Raw genomic sequence first — 26747 nt, forward strand, 5'->3', positions numbered from 1 at the left:
TGTGCACTTCACGACTCACTATCAGAGGAAAATAAGGTCCAGACTTGAATGTTACGTTGTGCCATTGGGTTAGGTACTTAGCTCCTCATAGTTGTATTGGTTTCTGAGTACCTCAACCTGGTTTTAGAATCTTAACTGTTGGACAGTTTATTGATCAACTCATGATGGCTCCCTTCACATGGTGAAAAGTTATAATCTGATACCAAACAATAACTGAAGAAATTATTGGGTGCTTTTCTGTGCTGATCCTTGTGGTACTGTTCAACATTAGAACCTCTGTAGTGTGTTGGCCACAGGCATAAGATGTAGTAGTTGTGACACAAAAAGCCACCTTACTGTACTGAAGGCCTGACCCCAGATTATTAGTCACTTACTATTCATGAGTGAATTACAGAAACAGTGCCAAAAAGACTTACACAATTTATTATTTTATTTTATTTTATTTTATGAAACCTTATTTAACGCCGAGGGTAGCCTGGTAAGCTTTAGTAAAGATGCTTATCTTGCCCAGGGTCCTCAATTCATCAACTCTGATCATTAAAAGCAGAACAAGATAATGTTTGTCTGCCACAAGGACAAATACAACTTACTTCGTATTCCGTAAAGACACTTCGTAAAGTTAGGAAGACTCACTTAGGGCACAGTGAGTTCTCAGTTGATCAACTTTCCGTAAAAAAAAAACATGAGTGTATCTCAGTCTTTCTAAAACAGTGGACATAGTGATGTAGAACACCTACTATTTCCAGGTTTGGAATCTGAAGCTTGAATTTTTGTTTCTTCTTTTACAGGATGAAGTAGCACACACACTTACTGAGAATAGAGTACTCCAGACAACAAAACATCCCTTTCTCACAGTAGGTATCTTACATTGTAACTTGAAATGTAACATCAAAATACAACCTTACACCTCGTGACTGATCTGTTTTGAATAGAAATCGGTTTATTTTTTGGATAAATAATAAAAAAAGAGAGTACCAAACTGTTTATAATCTGTGTTTTTGCAACAGAAATCCTTCATTGTTTAGGATAAAGAAGTGTAAGTTTTGATACACAGCAACATATATTATTAACAATTATATAAACCTCATCCAAAAGTTAATATTAAAACTACAATGATATACAGGTGTCAAGTTTTATTATCACAATAGTTGCTCATCTCTCAACTCTCTTAAGTAAAAATGTGCGATGTCATGCTGTGATTTTTTCTTGTTGAGAAGTGGCAACTTTTCAGATTGTGTTTTGATCAGTTGGATGGTATTTTATCATTCAGGAAAGATTACATTGTATTGATCATGAGAGGAGAAGAAAAGTAGTTTTTCCAAAATTTTGAAGATAGACATGTCATGTATTGAGCGTTTTTGTTAAAAGTTGATTTATTTAAAAGTATATGCATGCTGATTGTGATAATATTTTTTCTTCTTTTTTTCAGTCATTAAAATATTCTTTCCAAACAAAAGACAGGCTATGCTTTGTTATGGAGTATGTGAATGGCGGAGAGCTCTTTTTTCATTTATCAAGGGAGAGGGTTTTTTCTGAAGAACGAACTCGGTTCTATGGCGCTGAAATTGTCTCAGCATTAGCCTACTTACATTCCTGCAATGTGATTTACAGAGATCTCAAGGTTTGTGCTGCATGCTGAAATTCAATTTACATATATCCATATTGCTTTCCGGAACAATAACAACAACACATGAAGAAAGTAGTTGAAAAAATAGAGATGAATAATTTGCTAAACAGAGTGAACAAGACTTAAAAATGGTAGACATTGGCATGATTGGATTTGATGAGGACTTGGGTAAAATGCGCCTCAGGGACAGATATTCGGACTGTCAAACTTTTACAATTCTTTTCTGATCCACCACTTGTGGGGATTCACTTTAAAGCTCTTGCTGTAAGAAAACTTTTTACCATACTCTTAGTTTTTCAAAAATTTTATTTTTCTCTATAGAGTTGACACGGGGGCGTGGCCATTTTGAATTTAAGATATCAGTAAATCTTGGGTCATTGTTTCTCTTGTACCAAAATGTGCACGGTGACCCCCAATTTTTATTCATGATATTGAAAGAGGGTAGTTAAAAGATTCCTTGAAAGTTTTAGTAAAAATTGAAATCTTTCATTCTTGAGGCGCATATTACCTTAACCTAACTTGTCAAGACATTTTGCACTCACATTCATATTATTTGCATTTAACCTTTACAGTTAGAAAACTTACTATTAGACAAAGATGGACATATAAAGATAACAGACTTTGGTCTGTGCAAAGAGGAAATATCCTATGGAGCTACAACAAAAACATTTTGCGGAACACCGGAATATCTTGCTCCAGAGGTAGGTAACCATTTGAAAGCTTCGTTGTTGATCTGCAAGAATGTTAAAGTTTGACGTTCCAGTATATGTGACAAAATATATGCTTTACCTGTGAGTGAGATTCTACCAGTCTCTGCTTCACAAACTACCAACTTTCCAGCATGTTATCAGTAACGTATTAGAACTTTGATTTGAAAAGTTTGAATTTTACACAGTTGCAGAGACTATTACAGGATGGTGTCATTCTTATGCACTAATGATTTGTAGAATATTACAAGTATTTTGGATGTCATACAAGTTTAGACCCTGTAATTTTTGGTATGACAAGATGAAATTTTCACTGATACCATTTATCCATTATTTGTTGGTGGGATTAACATTTCAGTTTTACTCATGTGAGAAACTTGTGAAGTTTGAACATGACATCATAGCATGATATTTACATAACGATGGCTATCAAGGTCACAAGATGCTGACTGAATATTAATTATTACTTCACACTTAGAACAACCCTCAAAACCAGAAGTGAGCGTAATAATGCTTTACATTTGTGACAGCGCCCTCTGTAGGCTGCTGTTGTGTGAATGGCCCCTGTACACTTGCTTACACTTTCAGGTGTTAGAAGACAATGACTATGGCCGTGCTGTTGATTGGTGGGGAACTGGTGTTGTCATGTATGAAATGATGTGTGGTAGGTTACCGTTCTACAACAGAGATCATGAAGTGCTTTTTGAAAAGATTCTAACAGAAGATATACGGTTTCCAAAGAACTTATCCGACAGTGCTAAGAACTTCCTTTCAGGGCTGTTGATTAAGGATCCTAAACTCAGGTAAGGGAGACAGCCACACATGATTATCTCATGTTATGTCAAGATCTACTTTATACATTCAGTGAACATATATCTATATTTTATACTGTAAAAGAAGGGGATTTCACTACCATTTTGGCATTTTCAGTGAGATTTAATTCACTTATTTTTCAATAAAAACCGTTTCACTTGGATTTTTTTCATCAGATTTCACCCTTTTATTCATGTTCACTGGGAATAATGTACATGTAAAAAATGACAGTATGTTATGCATGGCAGAAAATACAGCATATATTATCTGTACTGTCATATGCATACAATGTACAGTTGTGAACAGTTGTTACAGCCATCATGCGGGATATTAGAATTACTATTGCATTTAAACATTCTAATTTGTGTTTCTGCTTGTAGATAGTCTGATCTTATGAGCAAAATAACAAACAAAAATCAAAAAAAAAGTACGAAAAAACATCGCCACAGTTTTGTAAGAGACCTAGAATGGGAAACAAACCTGTAATTTCTTTTTTGCACCAAGGGAAAACACCGATCTTTGTTATCAGACAAAGACTAGCCTAACTTTTGTTGTGTTTTGGTTTTGGAGATTGTTGAAATTGCATTGGTGTTTTATTCATGTTTGCAGGCTTGGGGGAGGGCCAGAAGATGCAACAGAAATTATGGAACACAAGTTCTTTGAGTCTATTCACTGGGATGATCTCTACAACAAAAGGGTGAGTTGTAATTGGTTGTTCCCAACAGCCACAGTACTTCTGATACTCCTTAAAGGTATACAGTCACCTGTCGCCCATATATGGTCAAGGGGGCGTTCCTTGGTATGCCCATGCCCATGTGAGGGCGCTGTTTTTAAAAAGCGGCCACCCGCTTAAAATCTATAATTGGTTAGATTTTCTCTTTCCTTGGTAAGTGTGGCAAAATTGGAACAGGTGACAGTATACCTTTAACTTCACCATTCCTTGCAAGTCAGTTTCTCTTTGTTAGTCTACAAATAACCTTTGAACTATTTGTTACATGCCATGAAAGCATTAAAAATACACTGATTGCTGTCTTGCGGCATGGCTGTTCATTGTGTAGTTCTTTCTCCGACTGGCCTTCTTCAGTGTTGTAAAATTTCACCCTTTGATCATGTGTTCACTCCAGAAACATGTAACTTCTACCAACTGGCTACGGTACATTAAAGCAGAAGTCTTGACTCAGAATGGCCAGCTGTCGAGTGCTGCATCTCTTGTTTGCCATGCATCATTTCTTAAATGGAATTTTGTGCAGTAAAACTTCAAAGCTTTTAGATGACAAAATAGCTCTGTATTTTCCTGTTTGCAGATACCACCACCATTCAAACCAGAGGTGACATCAGAAACAGACACTAGGTTTTTTGATTCAGAATTTACAGTTGAACCAGTAGACCTCACTCCTCCAACAGATAAATGTAAGTGCCTCAGTCTTGCTGTTCCAGTGTCCTCTTTGCTGATGCTAGCTGTAAATTTGGACTCTGTACATGGTTTTAGCATTTGAAAATCACATATAATTATTAAGAATACCATCGATGTTACATTTTGCAATTTAAGGTAGTATGCCCATCGAAAGTGAAAGACTTAAACTTTTGCTCAAACTTTTCTCAGGGAATATTTCAACAATTTTCTTCACAATGTAGAATAAAAATTGCGGTTTGCCGTGCAAATTTTGGTACTAGAGAAACAGATTAGTGTTTCATCCAGGATGGTATCAACAGGCGGGACTTATAGATTGGGTCCCATCCGTCCATCTGTCTGTCCGCCCGTCTGTCCTTTCCTCCGTCCGTCAGCAGCCATTTCTCTGTCACCGCTGAGCTGATTTTTTTCAAACTGTGTACAAGGATAAAGTACTGTGGCATACATATGCATGTCAATTTATTTTGCAATACGATCCAATATGGCTGCCTGGCAGCCATTTTATCGCGATTTTTTCATGTTTTTGAACTATAACTCAACTATCCCTGAACCGATTTCGTTCAGTGTTGGTACACAGATAAAGTACAATGGCATATATATGCAAGTCAATTTATTTTGTGATACAATCCAATATGGCCGCCGGGGGCCATTTTGTTGCGATTTTTTCATGTTTTTGAACCATAACTCAACTATCCCTGAACAGATTTCATTTAAACTTGGCACACAGACATTGTATTGTAGTGTGCATGTGCATCACAATTAATACTGTGAGCGGGGACTGTGTCATCAGTGATAACTTGTTTCCATAAATTTGCATAATTTATTATAGAGAGGGCCCCCAATCAGAACCAAATCCCCAAAATTTTTGATCTGAGGGCAACATTCCCCCTCAGAGAAACATGGAGAAAACACTTGATATGGTGTGCCTTTCGTTGAGATGCAGATTCTGTGAAATACAGTTATCAAACAACGAGATGCATATTCTTTGAGTAGAAGAAATGTACCCATATGTAGGTTCTGTGCATTTGAAATTTTGACTGGCATACTGCTCACTTTTCAGATTTGGACACAATACAGGAGGAACAACCACACTTTGAGAAATTTTCATATTCTGCTGACAAGGGACTCCTGAAGAAGGATTGAAACAACAAAAAACAACTGTGAGGAACCAAGAGAAGATGTAAAAAAAGAAATATTAATAACAAAACAGATTCAGTATGCTTGCCACTGATCAAGCAGATGGATCTCAAATGAATCTGTTGTCATTTTGCACTCAAACTGACGTACATATATTGATATATTAATTGAATCAGGGTCCTGACTCCATCAAAGTACAGTGTCTGTCACTCATTTCATCGTATGTAGTAGGCTTTTGAAATCCTCATCTCAATGTATCTGGCGGTGCTATCATTGCAGATATAAAAGTACACTATATTAATGTTACAAGTACACATATACTCAAACAAACTTTCAGATTCACTGAAATGCATTATGGTCAGTGCTATAGTTTTCACAGGCAGGAAAATATTCCAAATTGTGAGTGGTACAAACACTTGTACATGTTAGGAAACTATAGTAGGGCTGTCTTATTGGTGGTAGTTATTTCTGATTTGCTTATTGTACAGTGAACTATGAACTTTGTATCAAGTTGCATCAGAGTATTGGCAATCAAGTTTTGCAAGATAGCAACTGCAACAGCTTAAACTTTGCTGATGAATGTAAAGAAAATCTCAGAGATAGAGAGATGTTCTTGTAGTGTCACCATTATAAGCTTACAAAATGATGGACAATAAAAGTCATGCTTTGAGGGGGGAAAACGTAATTTTCTAACCCGACAGTTTTCGTGTTAGTAGTTGTCCCAGTACACAGTGGGTATCAAAGCAATAGTTGCTGTTATGTACAACTGTCAAACAGATAATGAAACCCAGAGAAAGACACAAACATATGTATTCTTTGGACACTGATGATGAAAAATTAATCATGTTTTAACAAATTTGTCCAAATTTGTGATTTTTATTCAACTATGTATTTCCATCAAAAGGAACGTTATTTTTTGAGAAAGACTTGATCATGTTATTTTCACCTGTTTTACTTAATATTCCACAGCCAAGTGTAGCCAAACTTATGTTCCTGGGTTTGTCAGTCGTATGAAATACTAGAGTCAATAGGGTCTAAAATGTACTCGGATTCAGAATCAGGTAGTTCTGAGATAGGATATGACTACTGTTGAGAGTGGATTCAGATTGTGTCTGTAGATGAATAGAGTCTAAAATGTAATTGAAATCAGGCAATATTGTATCAAGTTTTGTAAGAACTAGAGTGCATTCAGATTCAGTAAAATTCATGCAGCTGGTATGATTCCCTGTAGTCGGAGATTTCCAATATTCGTAGAATTTAAAAAATGTATGTCAGTTCTAGGTTTGCCATCAGATAGATGCAAGCAATATATTGTTTGTCATCAAATTTTGGAAGTGTCTTAACCTTGGTTCATATCTTTCTAAGATATTGCATGTGAATGACCAGGGAGAATGATAATGCCATGAACGTTTTCTTCAAGATATGCTGTTCAGGGTGAACAATCTGAATATGAGTGTATTTTCCATGACAGTTTGTGCAGTTGAGGGGAGTAGTTCCTACCACACTGTGATGCATTTGAGTTAAAATATTGTCAGTATGTCATTCTCGACATCAGAAAGAAAGATGATGTATGCTTCTTTCACTGAATGTCTCACATTTCACTGTGACAAATCAGTACATCTTTTTAAGAGTCTTGAGTGTTTGCTCGGGCAAAGCCAAGCTAAGACTAACACTGCAGCCCAAAAATTGTAATGATACAGCAGAGGCATTGAAGCTGAAATTCTATTTTGAACTACACTGTCCAGTGTTGATTGTTTGAACATTTTACAAAAAAAAAACCAGGATGGCATTGAGGTACGAACACTGCAACTCTCTCTGTGAACTTGGCTGCTGGTAATGTTGGCAGGTGTCAATCAAGGATAGATGCTTCAAGTCTGCAGTGAGGTGTAAACAAAGAGCACATTATAACCATTTGCAACGTGGACACTTCTTGAATATGTGTAAGTAGTTTCTGTAGTGAGCAGGTTCTCCGATACTTTTGATTTGCTTTCAGAATTCAGTGTAAGTGTCTTAGGACCTAGATAATTGAGGCACACCACCTGTGAAAATAAAACCATGACTTTTTAAGACGTAAATATTATGTATCTGTAGCCTGTAGCACTGTTGCTGTAGTTTTTCTGCACCGTAGACATCACGGAGGAAAGAACGCTTGCAATGTAAAGGCAGTTGCACCTAGGACAACAGTGCTAAAGCAGATTTTATACGGCAAGTATTCAGAGATACCATGTTGTTTACAAAAATCATGTATTTTATTTTATTTGATTGAAAATTTACAGATGTAACTGACTTGTACTCAGAAGTAAAGCACTATCTCAGTGATTGCATCGGGCAATTTCTTTAATCATGTATGTACACAGTTGAGCTGTAATTTGACTGGATTATGTTCACCCAACCATGGACAAAACCATAGACTAGACCAAACCCAATCATTTCTAGGAACTTGCTTGATTTCTTTGGTTAGATTATTTTTTACTGTTTTAGTGTACCCTGTATGTTCTACTGGTTTTATGTTTTAAAAAAAGCCATATTAAAAAAAAAAATTTAGAGATTTTTTTGACACTTGACCATATACATGTATTGACATATCTGGGATTATATTTGAGGAGCAAGTTTCATGTACGAATATGTGTTTATCCCAACTGTGTAGTAAATCTATGTTCCAAAGAACTCAGATTATTTTCAGACATGAAAAGCTGTGTATTTTCTTGCTTATCTGTATGCTACAGCTAAAAAATTTGACTTTTCTTTGATTTTTTTGTGCCAAGTTGTGGGGGTTGCTAGTAATTAATGCTTTCTTCAGCAACTTCTGCGACTATAAATACCTGACACAGACCCTTATTTGCAGGACAGCTGGGGACTCATGATGGACAAAACTAACACAGAAAATAGGGAGTTTGATATGATGTATTGGGAATTGATTTTTATGGAGAATGGTGCTTCAACTCAGAGGCTTCATTGTTGCTTGTTTGGGAAAAATACATCAAAACATCACAAAAGTGATGAGTAACAAAGTGCAAGGAGTGCAGAGCACAAAGCAGCAGACAATACCTTGAGTAGTTTTGAGCATGCTCAGTTTGACCTGTACAAAGTGGGTCATAGTAAGGTACAATTGATGATACTGCAGTAAAATCATTGAGGTCAGGAGAGGTCAAAGTTCGGGTCATGAAAGACATGCAAGTTTTTTTTTCTCTCTAAACCTGTTGAAAACTGGCAAAGTTTGCAGTATTCTTGTTTTATGTAGGTTTCCTTTTTTATGATATTGCTCCTCTGTTCTGCAAAAATAATGCCTTTTTTTGTACCATTTTGTAAAGTAGATATTTTCATGTTGATACCATAGACTCCCCATATGTATAATATTTTATGGCATTTTGTGTTGTCAGGGGACTAGAACGGGATGGAACATATAGTCAGTGGTTTTGAGGAAGACAACTTTGGCAATATTGCTGACATCAGTGTCACACAGTAGACTCACAGTGAGACTCATCATAGAAATAGTGGCATTTTTTTCAGATGTAAGATTTCAAATGCATTACCCACTCTTAGTTAACTCCTAGTATTAAGCTAACTTTAGAGTTCTGTCATGTTGTGTAAGCATCTCAGTCCCTATGCCCCTTGATAGTGTCCAGCCACAATGCTGAACACAATGGCTTGAAGTACAATACTGTGTCCCTTGTATCAACTTTTGTTTTTGTGTGTTCACATAAAGAACACTGCACTTCAGAGTTAGATATTCTTCTTTTGACAGCTATACATTGCAGGCAATCAGATGCAGAAATACCAATATTAAATAAATTATAATATTGGTAGTTGCTTTGACTGTGGATCAACTGCCAGATGATGTTCATTCAGTTAATGCTGAAATGAATAGATGTATCTATTGCACAGAGAAGGCACTTACCTGACACTCTCAACTCGCCAGTTTTTACTAAAGTGAATCATGGATAGGACTTCCTGTGGGTACTCTCCGTAAGCAAAGACTTTGACAGAATTATAGAGTTCTCATTCTTAAGTAGAGTTGCTTCAAATAACAATCTAGAATAAAGGACCACCTCAGTACTGAGTTTCCTTTGTGTACACTTCAGATATACTTAAATGTAGAGAAGTTCCTTGCAGGAAGGGGTGTTCACTCAAACAAAAAAAAAATCAATAAAGAATGGGCATAAATAAAAACAAATATCAAGTGGTATTTTTAATTCTGATAGTGTAAATCTACCAGACATACCTTAATGGAGAGGGTTGTCATGACTGAAAAACTGGTTCAAATAAAATGATTGTATGTATAAAGAAGTGATGATTTGCCAGTTGTTATCATTTAGTCTTGTTATCGCTGTGGGCCATCTGAGAAAGTGAGAGTCTTACAGCATGGGCAAAATGTATTCCAGCTACTGTAAGGGAGGGGGATGCATAGGATTTCCACAAGAACTTGACATAATGGAAATGATGACCCTCTCTCAGATACTTGCTTAAATCTCCACCCCATCTTTTCTTCTCACAAAAAAAACCCAAACAAAACATGAACATTCTCTACTTCATGAATGAAATGGCCTTGCTATAGTACAACATGAAAAAACTTTCCGTCCTGTCAGAATTCACCAACCAACCTCCGTCTTGTCAAAATTCACCAACCCACCTCTGTCTTGTCAGTGACCTTTTCTTTACTATCTTTTGATCATTATGCACAGCTACATTGTGCCAAACTAGCAAGGAACTGTAAACATTAACCCCACTTGCCTACAGCATCCCTCTCCCATCTGTGCTTTTGAATTTATTCCATGAGTGACATCTTTTATGTCAATCCATCTAATACATTTGGATTCCTCCAGATAGCTGTTGCTTGGCCAATGTTTCAACCCCATTTAATGAATTAATTAAGCAGACCCTTCCTCACACAAGCTGACTAGCTTTCTATATTTACGAATATTTCTGGAAGAATTTGAGATCTTTGGTTAACACCTTTCTTATGCTTGCAAAGTATAAAAGCAGGATATACTGGTTGACAACAGGTTTGCGATTAGACAGGTGTGTGGATGTCCACGTCCACACACAGGGAAGGGGCAGACTGTATGATGGATTTCAAAATATTTTTAGGAAGATGCCAAAGTTCTTTTGGAAAAATCTTTCCACCTTGGTATTAACAAAACAATGCCAAGGAATCACAAACAAAAATATCAATGCATTAGCAAGTATTGTATTTCTTTTCTCCAAGTGATGTTTAGAAGTAATGTTTTGACAAAGTATGCCTTTGATGTTTTTCATTTGTTCATAACACCAAATTGCAGTGTTTTTAGCTCCACTGTCAGCAATGCCGAGCTTATCTTATAGATGGATGTGTGGTGTCATCGTTGTCTGTCAACTTTTTACATTCCAAGCTGCTTCTTCAAAACAGTTGTTTGATTCCTTTAATATAGAGTACAAGTCCCCAGGGATGAACTTTATCAGATTTGCATATTGTGCAGAAATATGAAAATTTGCATTTTTGAGGCTTACGTCTGTGTGTGTGTCTGTCTTTCTGTCTGTTGGCGCGACATCTCAATACGGTAAATTGATTCAGTTTGCAAATTGCAAGAACTAATTAGTTCTGGTGGGCGTGGCTTGCATATGTAAAATCATTTGCATTAATAATGCTTGTAGAAAAAACATATACATTGACAACGGATCCATACAATGCGATGAGAATTGCCACAAATGTTCATCATACTAGGATATATCGGCAGTGAATGATAATGGGGGTTGACATGCAACTTAATTGCTAATTTACATATTTAATGAGTTTTTTTAACGAAAGACACATCTGAATTGACGTGATCATTGTTGACAAAACTTGCCATGCACATTGAAGATACTATGATATAACATTTTTGAAAGTCATTTTGCATTTTTACTTTAGCTATTTATTAATTTGCATATTTAACAAACTTTCCTAATAAGGTATACATATTTGGATTAACTTCAGAAAAATGTAATGAAACTTGCTGTGTACATTGGAGATAATATTATATAACATTATATAAAGTCATTTAGCATTTTTACTTCAGCTAATTACTAATTTGCATATTTAATGCACTTTCCTAATTAAGGATATGCATCTGAAATGTGTTAATTAAAGTTTAGGGAACTTGCCATTTACAATGAAGATACTATTTACAACAATAATAAAAGTTGTTTAGCATTTTGTGATTGGCTAATTACTAATTGCATATTCAACGAACTTTTCCTCATTAGGGGATATATATATCTGAATTGACTTGATCGAAGTTGATGAAACTTGATATGTACATTGAAGATACTATGATGTAACAGTTTTGAAAGTCATTTAGCATTTTTACTACAGCTAATTACTGATATCAGCTATTACTTATTTGCATATTTAATGAACGTTTCTTACTAGAAATATATACATCTGGATTGACTTGACAAGTCAAGTGACAAAGTGTACATTGGAGATACTATGATATAACATTCATTAGCATTGTGTTAGCATGTTTAGGTAAACTAATAGCTCAGTTGCATACCTGATGAACTCATAATTAGGGATAAATATCTGAATAGACTGTAATCAAAGTTGACAAAACATGCTATGTTCATTGAAGATACTATAATAAAATATTACTGAAAGTCACTCAGCATTTTTACGGTTGGTAGTTACTAATTTGCATATTGAACTAACTTTCCAAATTAGGGACATTAAAGACTGGAAGGACACTACAAAAGTTTATGAAACGTAGTACAGCAACAGACTCAGCAAAGCTGGACAGTTGCCTGTTTGTTACATCTATTTTTTGTGCAGCACACACAAATTTTGTAGATAACATGCTGTAAATAAAGAGAAGGTGTCAAATGACGTTTGTTCACTGAGACGGAACTGTAACTTTATCTACAATGTTATCTGCATAGTGTGTGTGCTACACAAAAAAGTAAAGGTAACATACAGGCAACTGTTCAGCTTGGATGATTGTCAATGAATGTATTTTGATGAGACAATTATATTTTAGTTGTGAAAGATATTTTGCTTCGTCATGTCAGCTCATTTATTATTGACATATCCAATGAGCTTTCACAGTTTGGCATATATAGCTTGAAGGATTTGAGCAAAGGCAATTACACTTGCTACATAAAGTGGTGATAGGATGACAACAGTCAAAGATATGTAGTATTTTTATTTCAGCCAATTGCATATTTATATATGTTTAATGACTTTTGGAATTAACGGTTGTGAATGTTGTTCATGATGTTGATCATAGCAATTTCAATGAAGTTGCAAACTTGTGGAAAAGTTTCAATTTACAGACAACTTCAATATATACTGAAACATGTGAGCATAATTTCATCTGGTTGGTCATGCCGTCCTGAAATGAGCTATCAATTCTTCATCAACACATTTCCCACAAATAGTTAGTCTGCACATACTAACTAGGGAAACAAACTGTTGACTATTAAACAAGCGGCTGCACTTTACTAACTTCAATGATGAATCTTTTATCAGTGACTTCATAGTCTATCAAGCAGAAAATAAAAAGTGTTGACTTTCAAAAACAGCCTCTTTAGTGATTAATGAGTAAAAGTAAGGGGTAATTGCTTCTGGATCACCTCCTTCAATGTCTTTAATAAAAGTCAAGTTCTAAAAGATTATGTAGCACATTGTATGCAAAATTTCACACATGAAAAGTAAAATTTATATGTTTTGTTTTGTTCTAGTCAAAATAGCCGATCAGAAGAAAATCTCTACCTTATATTTGATAAGCAAAAAGCTTTGAATAAATGACTACACTTGGGGAGGACAGGGGGGTCTCCTTTCCAATGCTGAACTTTTGAAAGTAACACTAGGTAAAATACTTGATAAATGTACTTGTATATATTTACATATATGAATGTACTGTATGGTACTCCTGCACATTAGTGGAATACGTAGAGTATATCTTAGGTGGTGTTCCATAAGCCTGGACTAACATTATATCCTAGGGAGCTGTCATTATTTACGGCCTGGGGTTGGGGAATGTGGAGGGGGGGGAGGGTCACTCAAAAAATTGAAAAACTTCAAGGGGGTTGCTCAAAATGTGGAGAGGAAGAAGGGGGGTTAATCAAATTTTTTGTGTGAAATAAATTGAAACACTTCTCAGATTCCACTATTACACACATCAATTTCTCAAAATTTTCAATGCAAGATAGAGCACAGCCCCCTCTGACACTTTTCCCCACAGCCTCTCGCGTGTTCTCCCTCCTGTACCTTCAAATTCTGCCCAGTCAGATATCCTAGTGAAAACTCTGTCATGATACCCATCAAACAATATACTATATGGTTGTATACTGGTTGTATATCTGTATTTTTTGGTTTCACTTTTTTCAACCGTCATAAGACAACCGATGATTATCTAGCAGGGTACATCAGGATTTTAAAGGTCTTTACTATTGCTGTGTATTTTATAAATTTTACAAATATATAAATTGGTATGTAACTTTTCTAAGAGGGAGATGGGGGGGGGGGTCAGTCAAAATTTCAGAGTTAGAGAAGGGGTTACTCAAATTCATCACGGTTGGCCGGGGGGGGGGGGGGGGGGGGCGAGGTTGCTTGAACTTTTGGTGTTTTTCCAATTAAATTCCTCCGACCCCCAGGCCATAAATAATGATGGCTCCCATAATTCCACGAGTGCATAAAACACATTTCTACATTTGATCACGGTCCCTCCACAAAACCCCGTGATTTGATGGTTTTTGTGTTTATAAACACTGAATCTATACCAATTTAAACAGTATCCTCAAGCAATAAGATGCAATATGAAGGCAAGCATGTCAATGAAAAACACTACAGGGACAGCTTGAAGCCAGATGTAGCGCATGTAGTCGCTTCATTATCTAGTTACGGATATCTGTGTTTGTTGACCAGACAACTGTCTAGCAGTGAATACATTGGGGAGGTCGGGTCCCCCTCCTCATGCAGACACTCTTGAAAAACAAGTCAAAATAACATTATATTTGGTGATACTTACAACAATTACGTCACATGTGAAAATTTTTGCGTTACTCCCACCCCCCATGTTTTTTTATCATTTTGTAGTAACCCCACCAAACTGTTCATAAGTTTTTAAGTGACCCTCCCCGATTCTTCAACCCCCCATTTCGTAAATAATGATGGTTCCCTTAGGACCGCTGGAGGAGGGCAGTGTTTCTGCTAGTGCGCCAGCAACGTCCATACAAGCTTTGATCTTCGAGGGTAGATAGGTGCAATTCTCTCTGCTATGTCGTGTCTTTCAAAGTTCCCGAGAAAATTGAAAGTCGACAAAATTTGTTTCCCAGGGATTCTAATGTATACTTATGAATTTCTCTTACTCTTCATGCCAGCACGTTTGTGCTGAACGTATTCTTTACGTGTTTGTTATTCAAGATAATGGTACCGGCAAAACTACTGAAGTCAACGTACACTTATATATCTAAGCTTACGCGTTGGAGCGAATAGCCTACTGGTAACTTTCAACTTAGTCCGTACTTGCTTTAATTGATCGAGGAAGCATCGCGTAAGGAGTGTATGACGGACGCCATAAATTCAAACCTCGGCATATTTACTATACACAGGAAATGTAATTTTCTATACCAACGTCGGGTTCGGCGTTGTCAGATGTAAAAGCATACTTTTGTGACCAAAGTGTTGCCGTTCGACCAATCGTGATTATTTGTTCTCTACAAAGTGAAGTGGAGCAATTTTAGAACTGAACTCACTAATGTCAGCATTGCAGGATGCATGGAACTTAAGTAACAGATATTACTACTTTGTACTTGAAGTAATTTTTGTTATTATTATATATAATTATTATATATATTATTATATATATATTATTTATATATATATATATATATATATATAATATGGATGTGTGTTTCTGTGTGTATACAAATACTGTAATATCTGTTACTGAAGTTTCATGCATCCTGCAATCTTCAGACAGTGTATATGTGTGCGTGTATATATATTTCTATAAAAGCTAATTTACTTATTTATTAAATTAAAATCATTTATGTATTTAAATTATTTAATTTTAAATTATTTTAATAAGTGAAGTAATTTATAATATTATATATATATATATATATATATATATATATATATATATATATATATATATATATGATGCACACATTACGGCTTTTGTAGATATAAAAGCGACGGTGAGGAAAAGTAACAATATTCAACAATAATAACAAAAGCAGCAAGAAGGGAAACTAAATCATTTCTTGTGAGATTGTACTTCAAACACATACAACCTGCAATATCAAGTGCAAGAGTGGAAATCTATTATCAAACTAGCGCAGTACTTTGTTTTGGCCAACTCCCTGTATATATAGGGTGAATTGGTGCCAGATGGACGAACAGAAAATATGGTCAAAATGTGGCGGGTTTTATTGATGAACGGCGGCATTATTAAACACATACGTGACAATTTTTTTGAGGAAGAAACAAGCGTATCCATGATACGAAGTACTCCCTTTCATCATCTTAGTATCGCCCTGGTAACGCGACACGCTGATTGGTTGATGTCGATTTCAACATGGCAGCCAGATCGACGTAGCGATGAGGTAGGTGAGCTGCTGATCGCACGAAAAACCGCCGTCTTGGTCGAAAGTAAACCTTTCTTTTCATTGGAATGGCGTTTCCGATGTTTTGTGTCTTTCAGGATTTGCCCTAAATGCTGCTGGACCGGCAATTACCCAGAGGAATTTAGCAATAACAGCGGTCAGTGCGATCCGTGGAAGGAAAGGAGTCAGAACTGAAGGAATTTCATTCATTGATGAAAGCTGTTGGTATCGCTGGAGAAGCGACCGGTCTTTATCGAAAGCTAGTTTTGTTGTGTCCCATTTTATTAGCACTACGACTCATAGTGAATGTGATTGCAGCATGGATTTTTCTTGACTTCGCCAAGGGATACTTTATTTTGACGGGATTACGGAAGGACGGATACACCAAGCTACATGAACATCATAATAATGGCTCACCGACGAAAACAAGACTCTACGAATGGGACGAATGAATATAATCCCAATTTCATAGTTTACCGAAAGGTAGGATAAATATATTTGACTTAGTTACTTAATTGATTTGTGGGAGACTTCTGACGGTGCATATCTTGAAGGAGATCGTAAGAAAGATGTTGAAGGTCTCGCGATGTGTGGTGCTCCTTCGTGACCGCGCTTGTCCCTTCTCTGTTGGCACGGATCTTCGTCAGTATTTTATTATTATTATTATTATTTTCATAAAACAATGGTAGCATTTTGACAAGCTGTATCATATCCAGTAGTCTCGGGAAGTGAGCTTGAAGGGTTGCCCTTGGCTGCATTCGAACAGCATAATGAATTCATTGGATAACGATACCCTTCATGCGAAATTTATATTGATACTCAAAAACGTCGTCTTCACATCATGCACAGAGTATAATGTCTGCTCCGCATTTCTCTTCAGTCTCTCCTTCAACGTTAAATTTTTGTGTGAGTTTAACTAATGAAAGTAGTAGAATAAGAATCCTCGTAATTGTATACACCGCTCACCTTTTAAAACTGTCAGAACAAAATATGTGGCAATTAATATTCCCTGTTCGCCTAGCCTGAACTTTGATTGTATAGCGAGGGAAAATAAACCCAACCGACTGGTTCTGCATCGTACCGTTATATGCAAGCTCGCATAATTATACATGCAGTGATGCATGTATACATAGCCATGGACCGTCTGTTATATAGTGTAGCTGACAATTCCCTTTGCAGGTAACACATGGAAATTTTAACTTGTACTCAGATCGACTCATATTTATATGTGGTAAGAATGACATTGTGATGGTATATTATTTTGAGGATCATTTTAGTGAATATATATAGTGCAGCAAATCACATGCACACCACAGCAAGGCAGTTGGTGACAGACAGAGCAGCGTAACACATTTATTAGCGGAATCTGTCCAATAAGCTGGTGGGATGTTGACATGGTAACAGAAGTTACTGCATTTATTGAAACCATATTACAGTAAAGGCCAGCGTCATGGTTTTGGCCGATGAACTATAAGTATAATGAGCAGTTCAAATTTCAAAGTGATGAATTTATTCTGAAAAATAGTGTACAGAAATTCTACTCTTGACCTGAACTGACGGTGTTACATAGTTTTAAAATCACAATTTACATTTTAAGAGGTTGTCTTCTAGTTCATATCAGAAAAAGTGAAAAATTCCATATTATTTCTGTTCGTAGAATTTTATTGCCTTGCATATTTTGCACAAAGCATTTCTGGGGCATTTTGATATGTGTAAAGGGACTTGACATTGGGACGTGTCTGGTACCCTTGTTGAATACGGTAATATATATCACAGTCCCTCCACCACTTGTGGTTATATGATGTAATTTTTGCATTGACATGTAGAGAGTTAAGGAATGTTTTATGCAATTTTGTTTGACAGATGTGGAAAAGCCTGGCAAATACCTCCGGTAGACAAGTCAAGGTCAACATCACCAAAACCTCAATCATAAGAAAAGGAAAAAAAAAATGCAGTATGGTGTATTTCGATTAAATTAGTCAAAAGTTAAGATTGAAAAGCATTGGCTTTCATTGCTGTCCGTATGGTGTCTGAAAATAGTAATGTACACATGCAGAAAGTTATACAGTGATGCAATATACACCGTCTGTCTCTGCACCATAGCACTGTCATATTGCTAATATCATATGGGAGGTTTGGTTGCCCAGTGCTTGCTCAGAAACATAGGATTTGGCATTTCCAGCTATCTACATTTGTTTATATTCCGTCTTCTGTTGAATGTCAATCTTTGGTTGCTTGCTAAGATGTAAGTCACAGTTGAATGAAAAATAATTAATGTTTGTAATTGTCAGTGGCAAGCAATATTTGCTACCACATCAGAAAAAATAAGCAAACTGTACAAATGTAATAGATATTGCTTGCAGACTGTCAAAGAAAGTCAAATAATGTTGGTCCAGTTGTTCAGATTTGGAAAATTTTATATTGATGAGTAAATAAGATTATTGAGATAAAGAGATTTATCTAGCTTGAATAAAGAATCTTAAAATCAATCTATTGCTTAATAAAGCTTGATAATGAGAGAGCTAGATATTGTTGACCTTATCTTTGATAGGTCACCGGTTTGTATCATTTCGCAAGTTTTGCTGTCACGACATCCAGATTAGCTGTCATTCAATGTGATGGTGTATAATTGTATTTTTTCTTTGCCATTGTTGTGTGTTACTCTCAGTGTTACTTTCATGCCTTTTTTTTTGCGGATAATTCTCTAGATGGCTTGGAAAAAAAGAGTTTCCTGCCAGGTTACAGTGGCAATACTGTCTAGATGCTTCTGTGCATCTGACTTACTTAGTTGAAGGTGCATTGTGATGGATATACAAAATGTATTTTTCCTAGAAAGCTGTTCTGTTGTGACGACTTTCCTCAGTGCGTGTTTCTATTCCAGACATTTTATTGGTTTAGATTATGATAATAATCAATTTGAATGAACAAATTTTTCTTTTTCAAAATTGGTTTCCATGCAAAATAATGATATGAATTGATTTCAGATCTGTCTGTCAATATTGTCGCGTCAGAGACTTTTCAAAATATCCTCAGTGCCGCTGACCCATGCTTTTATACTGTGAGTGTAATACCACAGTGGTAATATTGAAACACACATTACCCGATGTGCAGTGGAACAATACAGGAATGACGTCAGCTCTTATTGAATTTTGTCAAGTCGTAATTTGCTGATTAATGGTACCGGGGAATGACCAATCAGTGGCAGGGGTTGTGATTTGGCGAGTTGCTATGGCAGCATGGGGATGAACACTTTAATATTATTTTCACAGAGCATAGTAACTGCAATTTATTGACAACTTTACCTGTTAAATGATTGAGGCTGCGGCTGAATGGTGGGACTGTTCATTACCAACTATCAGCTTATTCCAACATAAAAAGGCTTACAAAATGTAATTTGCTGCGTGTCAGGGACGAGGATACGCTCTCATCTGTACAACCAAAACCATTCTCATAGTGTACAATCTTTCACAAAAAGCTCTCTCATTCCCTCAAATGAAAATTTAAAAAATGAAGAACATACTTTAGTCTAAGAGAAAGACAGCAATTAATCAGAAAATAAAATAATTTATAATATGTAAAATGCAATGCAATCACCAGTTTCACCTCAACAAAATGCTATTAGATGTCTAGAACAGTGCTTTTATTTATCAGATCCAACATAAATTGAACAAAGAGTTGTAGTCAGTGGCGAGAATATTTTGAGTTGCATGTGTTTCTTGTTATTTTACACTGTTACAGTAATGGATTTGCCATTTGCTGATACAAAGCACTCAATTTCTAGCTTGCTTTTCCATCCCACTTATGAAATTACAGTTTTTACAAGAGCTACCCTTTATCAAGAACTTAGGCACTGTAGAAGATAGGAAGGCCACGTATTATTTTTTTGAGATCAAATAATTACCTGATTTAAGGTCATTGATGTTGCTGGAATTTAGATCGGGAGATCAGATAAGGTTGAGGAACATGACTACTAACACCAGATCAGTGTTGCTATTAAACACCCTTCTGAAGTGTCTTATTAAAGACTGATTCTCTGTAGTCTAGTCAAAGATAGCTGTTATGCTGACATAACTTGTCAGCTTTGGTCGCATGAAATTCTCTCAGAAATTCCAGCTATCAGACAAGTAAGCCATGGAAATACAGTGTTATATGTCAATTACAATGGAGGGAAGAAAATGAGAATGACATAATGTAAATACTGCATGGAGAATGATCTTCAAGTATCCTTAATACTGTGGTTTGATGGCATCATATCGTGATGAAAGCTCACATCATTTTGATAACGTAGAATTAACTTAATTACAAGGCAAATCTCAGTTCTCAGACATATGATGGATCACTCTTGATGAGCTCCAACTCATCCCATGGTGTCACTACATGCAATGGGTAATCTATCAAAGCCCATCCAAGTATGCTCATTAATTTTAATCAACAGCCATGGATTTAATAACTTGATTGATATTCTAGGATGCATAGGTATCTGACATCACTTTCTCTGATGTATCAAATATCACAGCCAATTATAATTCAAGACAATTTCACTTCAAATTAATTTAATTCATCTTTTAAATTTGAAAGTAAAAATTGTGTAGGATGACAAAACATTGTAATGTTGAGAATGAAATATTTTATACATTAAACCAGAGAAGGTTGTGTGATATTTAGGTTTAAAGTTAAAGATGCAATGATTTAAAATATATTTGTTTTATAATTACTTTATCTTATCATATAATTTTGAGCTATCTCTGTTATTTTCAATGACATTTGCTGACTCAGTTTTCTCTACGCTTGATAAACGATGTATCTAATTTTAGGGTTGACTTGGGCCCCTCTTCATAATTATAGAATCTTAGCCAAGGAGACAGCCAAAATAAATATTTACCTCAGAGAACTCACAGGAAGAGAAACATTGAGTTTTGGTGGCATATATATTTTAGAAAATATGATTTCAATATATATATAATGTCATGATTTTGTATCCTGTACATGTTACAGGAATTTATACACCGATACTTTAACATATTCTAATGCTATGTCTGTCGACCCAGCTTCTTGGGTATGCTGTGTCTGTCAACCCAGTTTTCAATGGGTATGTGTTGTCTGTCAACTCAGCTTTTGTAGGTATGCTGTGCCTGTCAACCCACCTTCAATGCTGTGTCTGTCAACCCACATTCAATGAGTATGGTATCTGTCAACCCAGCTTCAGTGGTATACTGTGCCTGTCAACCCAGCTTCAGTGGGTATGCTGTGTCTGTCAACCCAGCTTCAGTGGGTATGCTGTGTCTGTCAACCCAGCTTCAGTGGGTATGCTGTGTCTGTCAACCCCAGCTTCAATGGGTATGCCGTGTCTGTCAACCCAGCTTCAGTGGGTATGCTGTGTCTGTCAACCCCAGCTTCAATGGGTATGCCATATGTCTGTCAACCCAGCTTCTTGGGTATGCTGTGTCTGTCAACCCAGTTTTCAATGGGTATGTGTTGTCTGTCAACTCAGCTTTTGTAGGTATGCTGTGCCTGTCAACCCACCTTCAATGCTGTGTCTGTCAACCCACATTCAATGAGTATGGTATCTGTCAACCCAGCTTCAGTGGTATACTGTGCCTGTCAACCCAGCTTCAAGGGCATAATGTAATACAGTTCAATCCCCTACACTGGATTATTAAGAATAAAAATCTGAATGCTTGAAGAGAATTTCAAATCAGTGTATTTTAATTTGTTTCTTCCTCTGTCCCTTATGACATTATGCTGTATTGTCTCCAAAGTGACCAGTGGAAATCCATGGTTGTTCATAGGGTACTTGCTTGACCTGAGCACTGTTACACACATAACATTGAGATATAGCCAGGTCTGTGTGCTATGATGCAGGGATGTTGTTATGCTGGTATGGCTGTGTTTACTTGACGTAGGGTTATAAAAATTAGTGGGGTAATGATTTCTTACTGGAAGAGCCAAGGGAGAATGATGTCAAATATGTTAAAATAGTGCCAATGTTGAAAATACCGCCATGCATGCCAAGACAGCAAAGCATGCATACAAATGGATTTTGCGTATTAAGATTCAGACTTTGATATTATATGTACTCCATGTTTTGCTGCTGATGTACTCACTGCCATGAGATAGGAAAGCATTTGGTGGAATCTTGTCATTTAACCCTGGTCTGTTTGTAGGGATGGAGATTATACGAACCTATATTGTTACAATGTCTAATTGGCAGATGTTGCAATGCAATGGTGTAATTTTTGCTGGCGTTCTGGGGTCGTCATGGATTGTCCAAATCACAGCAAGAACCTCCGCTCATTTATATCATTTAGAATGTGCTTTATGATCATTTTTTCAGTGAAAGACATAATAATAACATGACACAATAATCTTTGGCCATTGTAGCTGTGTATGACGTTTATTATATATCGATGTGGCTGGTTTTGTTACACACATATCAGTTGTATTTTCATGGACCCTGATAGAGCCCCCTGTGACACACAGTTACTGTATTTTCCTCTTTTAAATTGGTCATTAATTAACACAATGCATTGAAATACCTTTACTTTGGCTTCAATTATTTTTGAAGAAAAAAGAAGGTACATAAATAGGAACATTCTTCAAGATGTTCTTTATGCCACTTTCAGATGAACAAATATAACACAAACCGCAATTTCTGTTTCTGTCCTGTCATTTGCATTTTCAAAACAAAAACGTTTTCAACAACAGATATGTGGTGATGTGAAATATAGTCTGTGTATTCAATATCCTGATTTGGTTACTCTGGTATATTTGTATAAACTTAGTTGTGTATGCACAACACTTGAAATGGCATCATGATACATGCGCTGTAGTCATCACTTTGTTGGCATAGTGATTTGACGGCTGGTCTACATACATTATTATGTTCTCCCCACTCCAGTGTATTTTATTGTACATTATTATTAATCGTCGCATCATGCTTGGAAACTTTGTTCCTTGTCTCCCATTGTTGTGACAGTTGGAAATGTTTGGTTGGCGGGAACATAGTTTCACGGACAAAGTACAATGTACGTGGGAACGTTGAAGGGTCAAAGCTAACAATGGTATACCCAGGGTAGCCTCGTTCCACTATGATCCCACACACAGCCTCGAACCCACCCCATTTAGACTACAATAAAACAAGTATTCTTGCACATATTAAACCTCACCTACAGTACTGATCTCATGATTGGCTAAAACTGGGCCATAGTGATATAACATGGGTCGATTTGCTATTGCACTAAACTCTCGCCCACTATGCGCTAGCCACTCGAATGCAAGTTCGAAGCGTGCACATGCATTATAGTATACAGACGCCAGGAACTCTCTCACGAGATATTTAAAATGCGTCATTTGAAAATTTGCACGTCATTTCAACCTGTTATTCGATGCGCACAGTACAAAGACAGGATTTGTGATGATTACAAATGTTTGGTGTAATAAAATTAATAACACGTAAAGATCAGGCAATATAATGATTTGTGGCTTGCCCTCGGGCTGGTGATCCTGACCGAAATATTGATGATGCCAGAGCCACAGGCGAGGGTATCATCAATATTTCGGTCAGGATCACTGTCCCTTGGGCAGTCCACAGATCGTGATATTGCCCTCACTTTCATGTGTTATTATTTAATTCACAATTCTATTGATATGTTAGTGTAGACCTTTCTAGCCAAGCACTGATGCACTGGTCTTGTACGGTACGTCTCAGATTCGTAATATTATATGACACAGTAAGCCAAGGTTTGGAGACCTTGCCTCAGAAGTTTAGCTGTTCTGCTCCACACTGCCATCAGTAGTAACAGTTTGTTTTCAGGATTTTCACTTAGTGATCGACTTGCACACAGGAACTGTTCACCGCAATTCAAAATCATCTGCAGCAATTTTTCTGGTCCTGTTTCGTCTGGCCCAACTCTCAGTCCTTTTGCAATGTTTGCCATGTCATCATTGGAGAATCAGGGAAGGTCATGTGACCTGAGCAACCTGTCTCTTTGTTATTGCAGAGGAAGATATTAAGGCATCATCACCACTGTTATGACAATTGTCTATGTCTGCTATGCTGTATTGTTAACTATCTATTCCAGGTGAAGATTGAAGTTAATTTAATTACGGTATGTGATCAATTGTTGCACGATTCAACACCCATGTCATTGTCACTTGCAGTCCAAAGGGAGATACTCTGTGTACCAAATTGTGCACCAATACTGTAGCAATATTGGTAGCCTGGGCCACAGTCAGTATACAAGTTCACAGTTTTAGACAATATCCTATAGGTTTGCATTTTCAAATGCACAATTAGCAATTCATGTTGGATTTTAATTGTCAACTTGAAAGTGATGTGATTTGATATTCCATATGCAAGCTATGTTTGGCATCACATCTCTACATCAGTGTTCAATAGTCTGTCATCGTCTGTTGATACTATTCCATTCTATGGATCAACCATGAAAATCATTATGACAATCAACCCCAATGACATCAATGTTATAGCTGACATACATTTTACCTGATTGTTTTCTTGTGTCCGGTAGTATTAAAACTTTTCTAAAGAAGTCGCAGTCTTGTGCTAGAGAGCATACAATTGTTGCAGTGACATGCAGTGTTATGAGATGTGTAATATTTGCATTGTGTAAAAATGGTTGATTTGATTGGTTCATCAGAGAACCAATATTGGATCCCGTCAGTGCTATGCCTGTCTGTGTTGTTTACATGTTAGTGCTCAGCTTAGGTGAATCATATTTCTCCTTGTCATTTTCCATACAGGTGGCCAACCACTGATGCCAGGCTACTTGGACACTGTAGTTCCTAATTCCTCCTAAAAAAATTTAATTTTAATGTTACATGATTTGTAATTCACTACACGATAAAATTTACAAATATATGAAATTTAAACATTTCACTTCAGTTCTAACATTGACTTCAACCAACAAAATGCGTATGTAGGTATTCCTTACACGACTCATAATGATATGAAAAATGGTCATGCTGCCTGTCTTGTTTTCAGTGTCATTTTACTTTTAGTTTAAAGCAAATATGTTATTTCTGAAACTTTTGAAATGCACAATATCTAGTACCAAAAATACAAGTCCCAACCCAGATTGATTAAATCTATCTTACACATAAGAGAGCTCATAGAATACCAGATGTTGAGGTTTAGGGGTCAGCCAAATCAAAACTGTCAATCATGCCTTCATAGCAATGGAGTGGAGGCCTCATTACATAATTATTTCATACAGTGCATCGCAGAGAGTTAATGCAGCAGACGATTCAGTGCAGTTTTGCAGTGCTCATCAGCTTAACTGTAGACAGCAATTTTCTTGCCTTTGGCAGTCTAATGTTTGGGAAAAAAAAGGGCAATCAGTGAAATACAAGATAGATATGTTTCCTTGGATTCACATAAACTCCCTGTAATTATCAGTTTTCAATTTTTGTGGTCAATTAGCACTGTTAGCAATATATGACTGATCAAAAATATATTTGAAGAAATGTATGGTTCCTCATAAAGTGACATTACCTTGCTTCTTCAGAATGGTGAAAATAAATGTCAGTGCAGTTTTGATAGTGACTTTTAAGCTGCAGTGGTGTACTATCTCAAATATATCATTGTCGATAAAATTGCCCGTAATCAACACAAAACTTGCTCTAACAAACTGTTACTATCATGCAGATGCCCCAGCTGAATTTCCAACTGGCTAAAAAAGTATGTGAAATTTTGAGCATGTCAAACAAGACTTGAAGCTATGTGCTTCTGTGAATTTTGTTTGCAAAACAAGAAATTAAAGATCTGCACACTATTTTAAGAAAATCTAATTATCAAAAATTGAATAGATTTCTCTTTTGAATGTTGTATAACTATCAACAAACAATTATTCAAGCCATATCATTGCATTTGCTGAGTAACCTGTCCAGTAGTAAAATTACCATTTAATAGCAGCTACTTATAATTTCTCAGAAATTTTTTTGATTCTGTTAGAAATTACAATGCACTATCTTTACATAGTCTTTTAGCTGTCTACGGTATATGATGTCTGCTTCAAGGTCCTGTAGTTGTGGTGGTTTTTCTGTTCTTTTTATCACAAAATTATGACTTCAGGTGTGTACATGAGATATTCACACAGGGAAAGTAATACATGCGCCAATGACATTGTGTTTGTTAGTCAAGGAAAACACCTTAACTCAAAGGCAGGATAAGAATTAAATTGCTGTGCTGTGTAAACAATTGCTGTACACCAGTGAACATGTCTTTCTTATATCATACATATAAACACAATGAAAGTATACATACAAGCAAATATATTAGACATGTTGATATAAGAGTGCTGTAAGCTTAGGTTTTGCATATACATGCCAATCATGTATTGCCTAATCACATCATATGGGTCCTCTTAATTTCTTTCAGAAGCCATATATATATATATATATATATATATTATATATATATATATATATATATATATTATATATATATATATATATATATATATATATA

The 26747-nt window shown here is 36.2% G+C and overlaps 1 protein-coding gene across 4 annotated transcripts in view; it reads left to right on the forward strand.

Moving 5' to 3' along the window:
* LOC139148942 (RAC-gamma serine/threonine-protein kinase-like) overlaps window positions 1–9982 on the forward strand; it is a 35800-nt gene extending 25818 nt beyond the window's left edge. For all 4 annotated transcript variants that reach the window (XM_070720405.1, XM_070720407.1, XM_070720406.1 and 1 more), the window contains exons 7-13: window positions 789–854; window positions 1430–1621; window positions 2200–2328; window positions 2923–3137; window positions 3757–3844; window positions 4452–4557; window positions 5619–9982. In XM_070720405.1, the coding sequence (XP_070576506.1) occupies window positions 789–854; window positions 1430–1621; window positions 2200–2328; window positions 2923–3137; window positions 3757–3844; window positions 4452–4557; window positions 5619–5701 (879 nt within the window). In that variant the 3' untranslated portion in view covers window positions 5702–9982. The remainder of the gene's footprint in view (window positions 1–788; window positions 855–1429; window positions 1622–2199; window positions 2329–2922; window positions 3138–3756; window positions 3845–4451; window positions 4558–5618) is intronic.
* The last annotated feature ends 16765 nt before the right edge of the window (window positions 9983–26747 follow it).

Source organism: Ptychodera flava, chromosome 14 (assembly GCF_041260155.1).
Source record: "Ptychodera flava strain L36383 chromosome 14, AS_Pfla_20210202, whole genome shotgun sequence".
Classification (NCBI taxonomy): domain Eukaryota; kingdom Metazoa; phylum Hemichordata; class Enteropneusta; family Ptychoderidae; genus Ptychodera; species Ptychodera flava.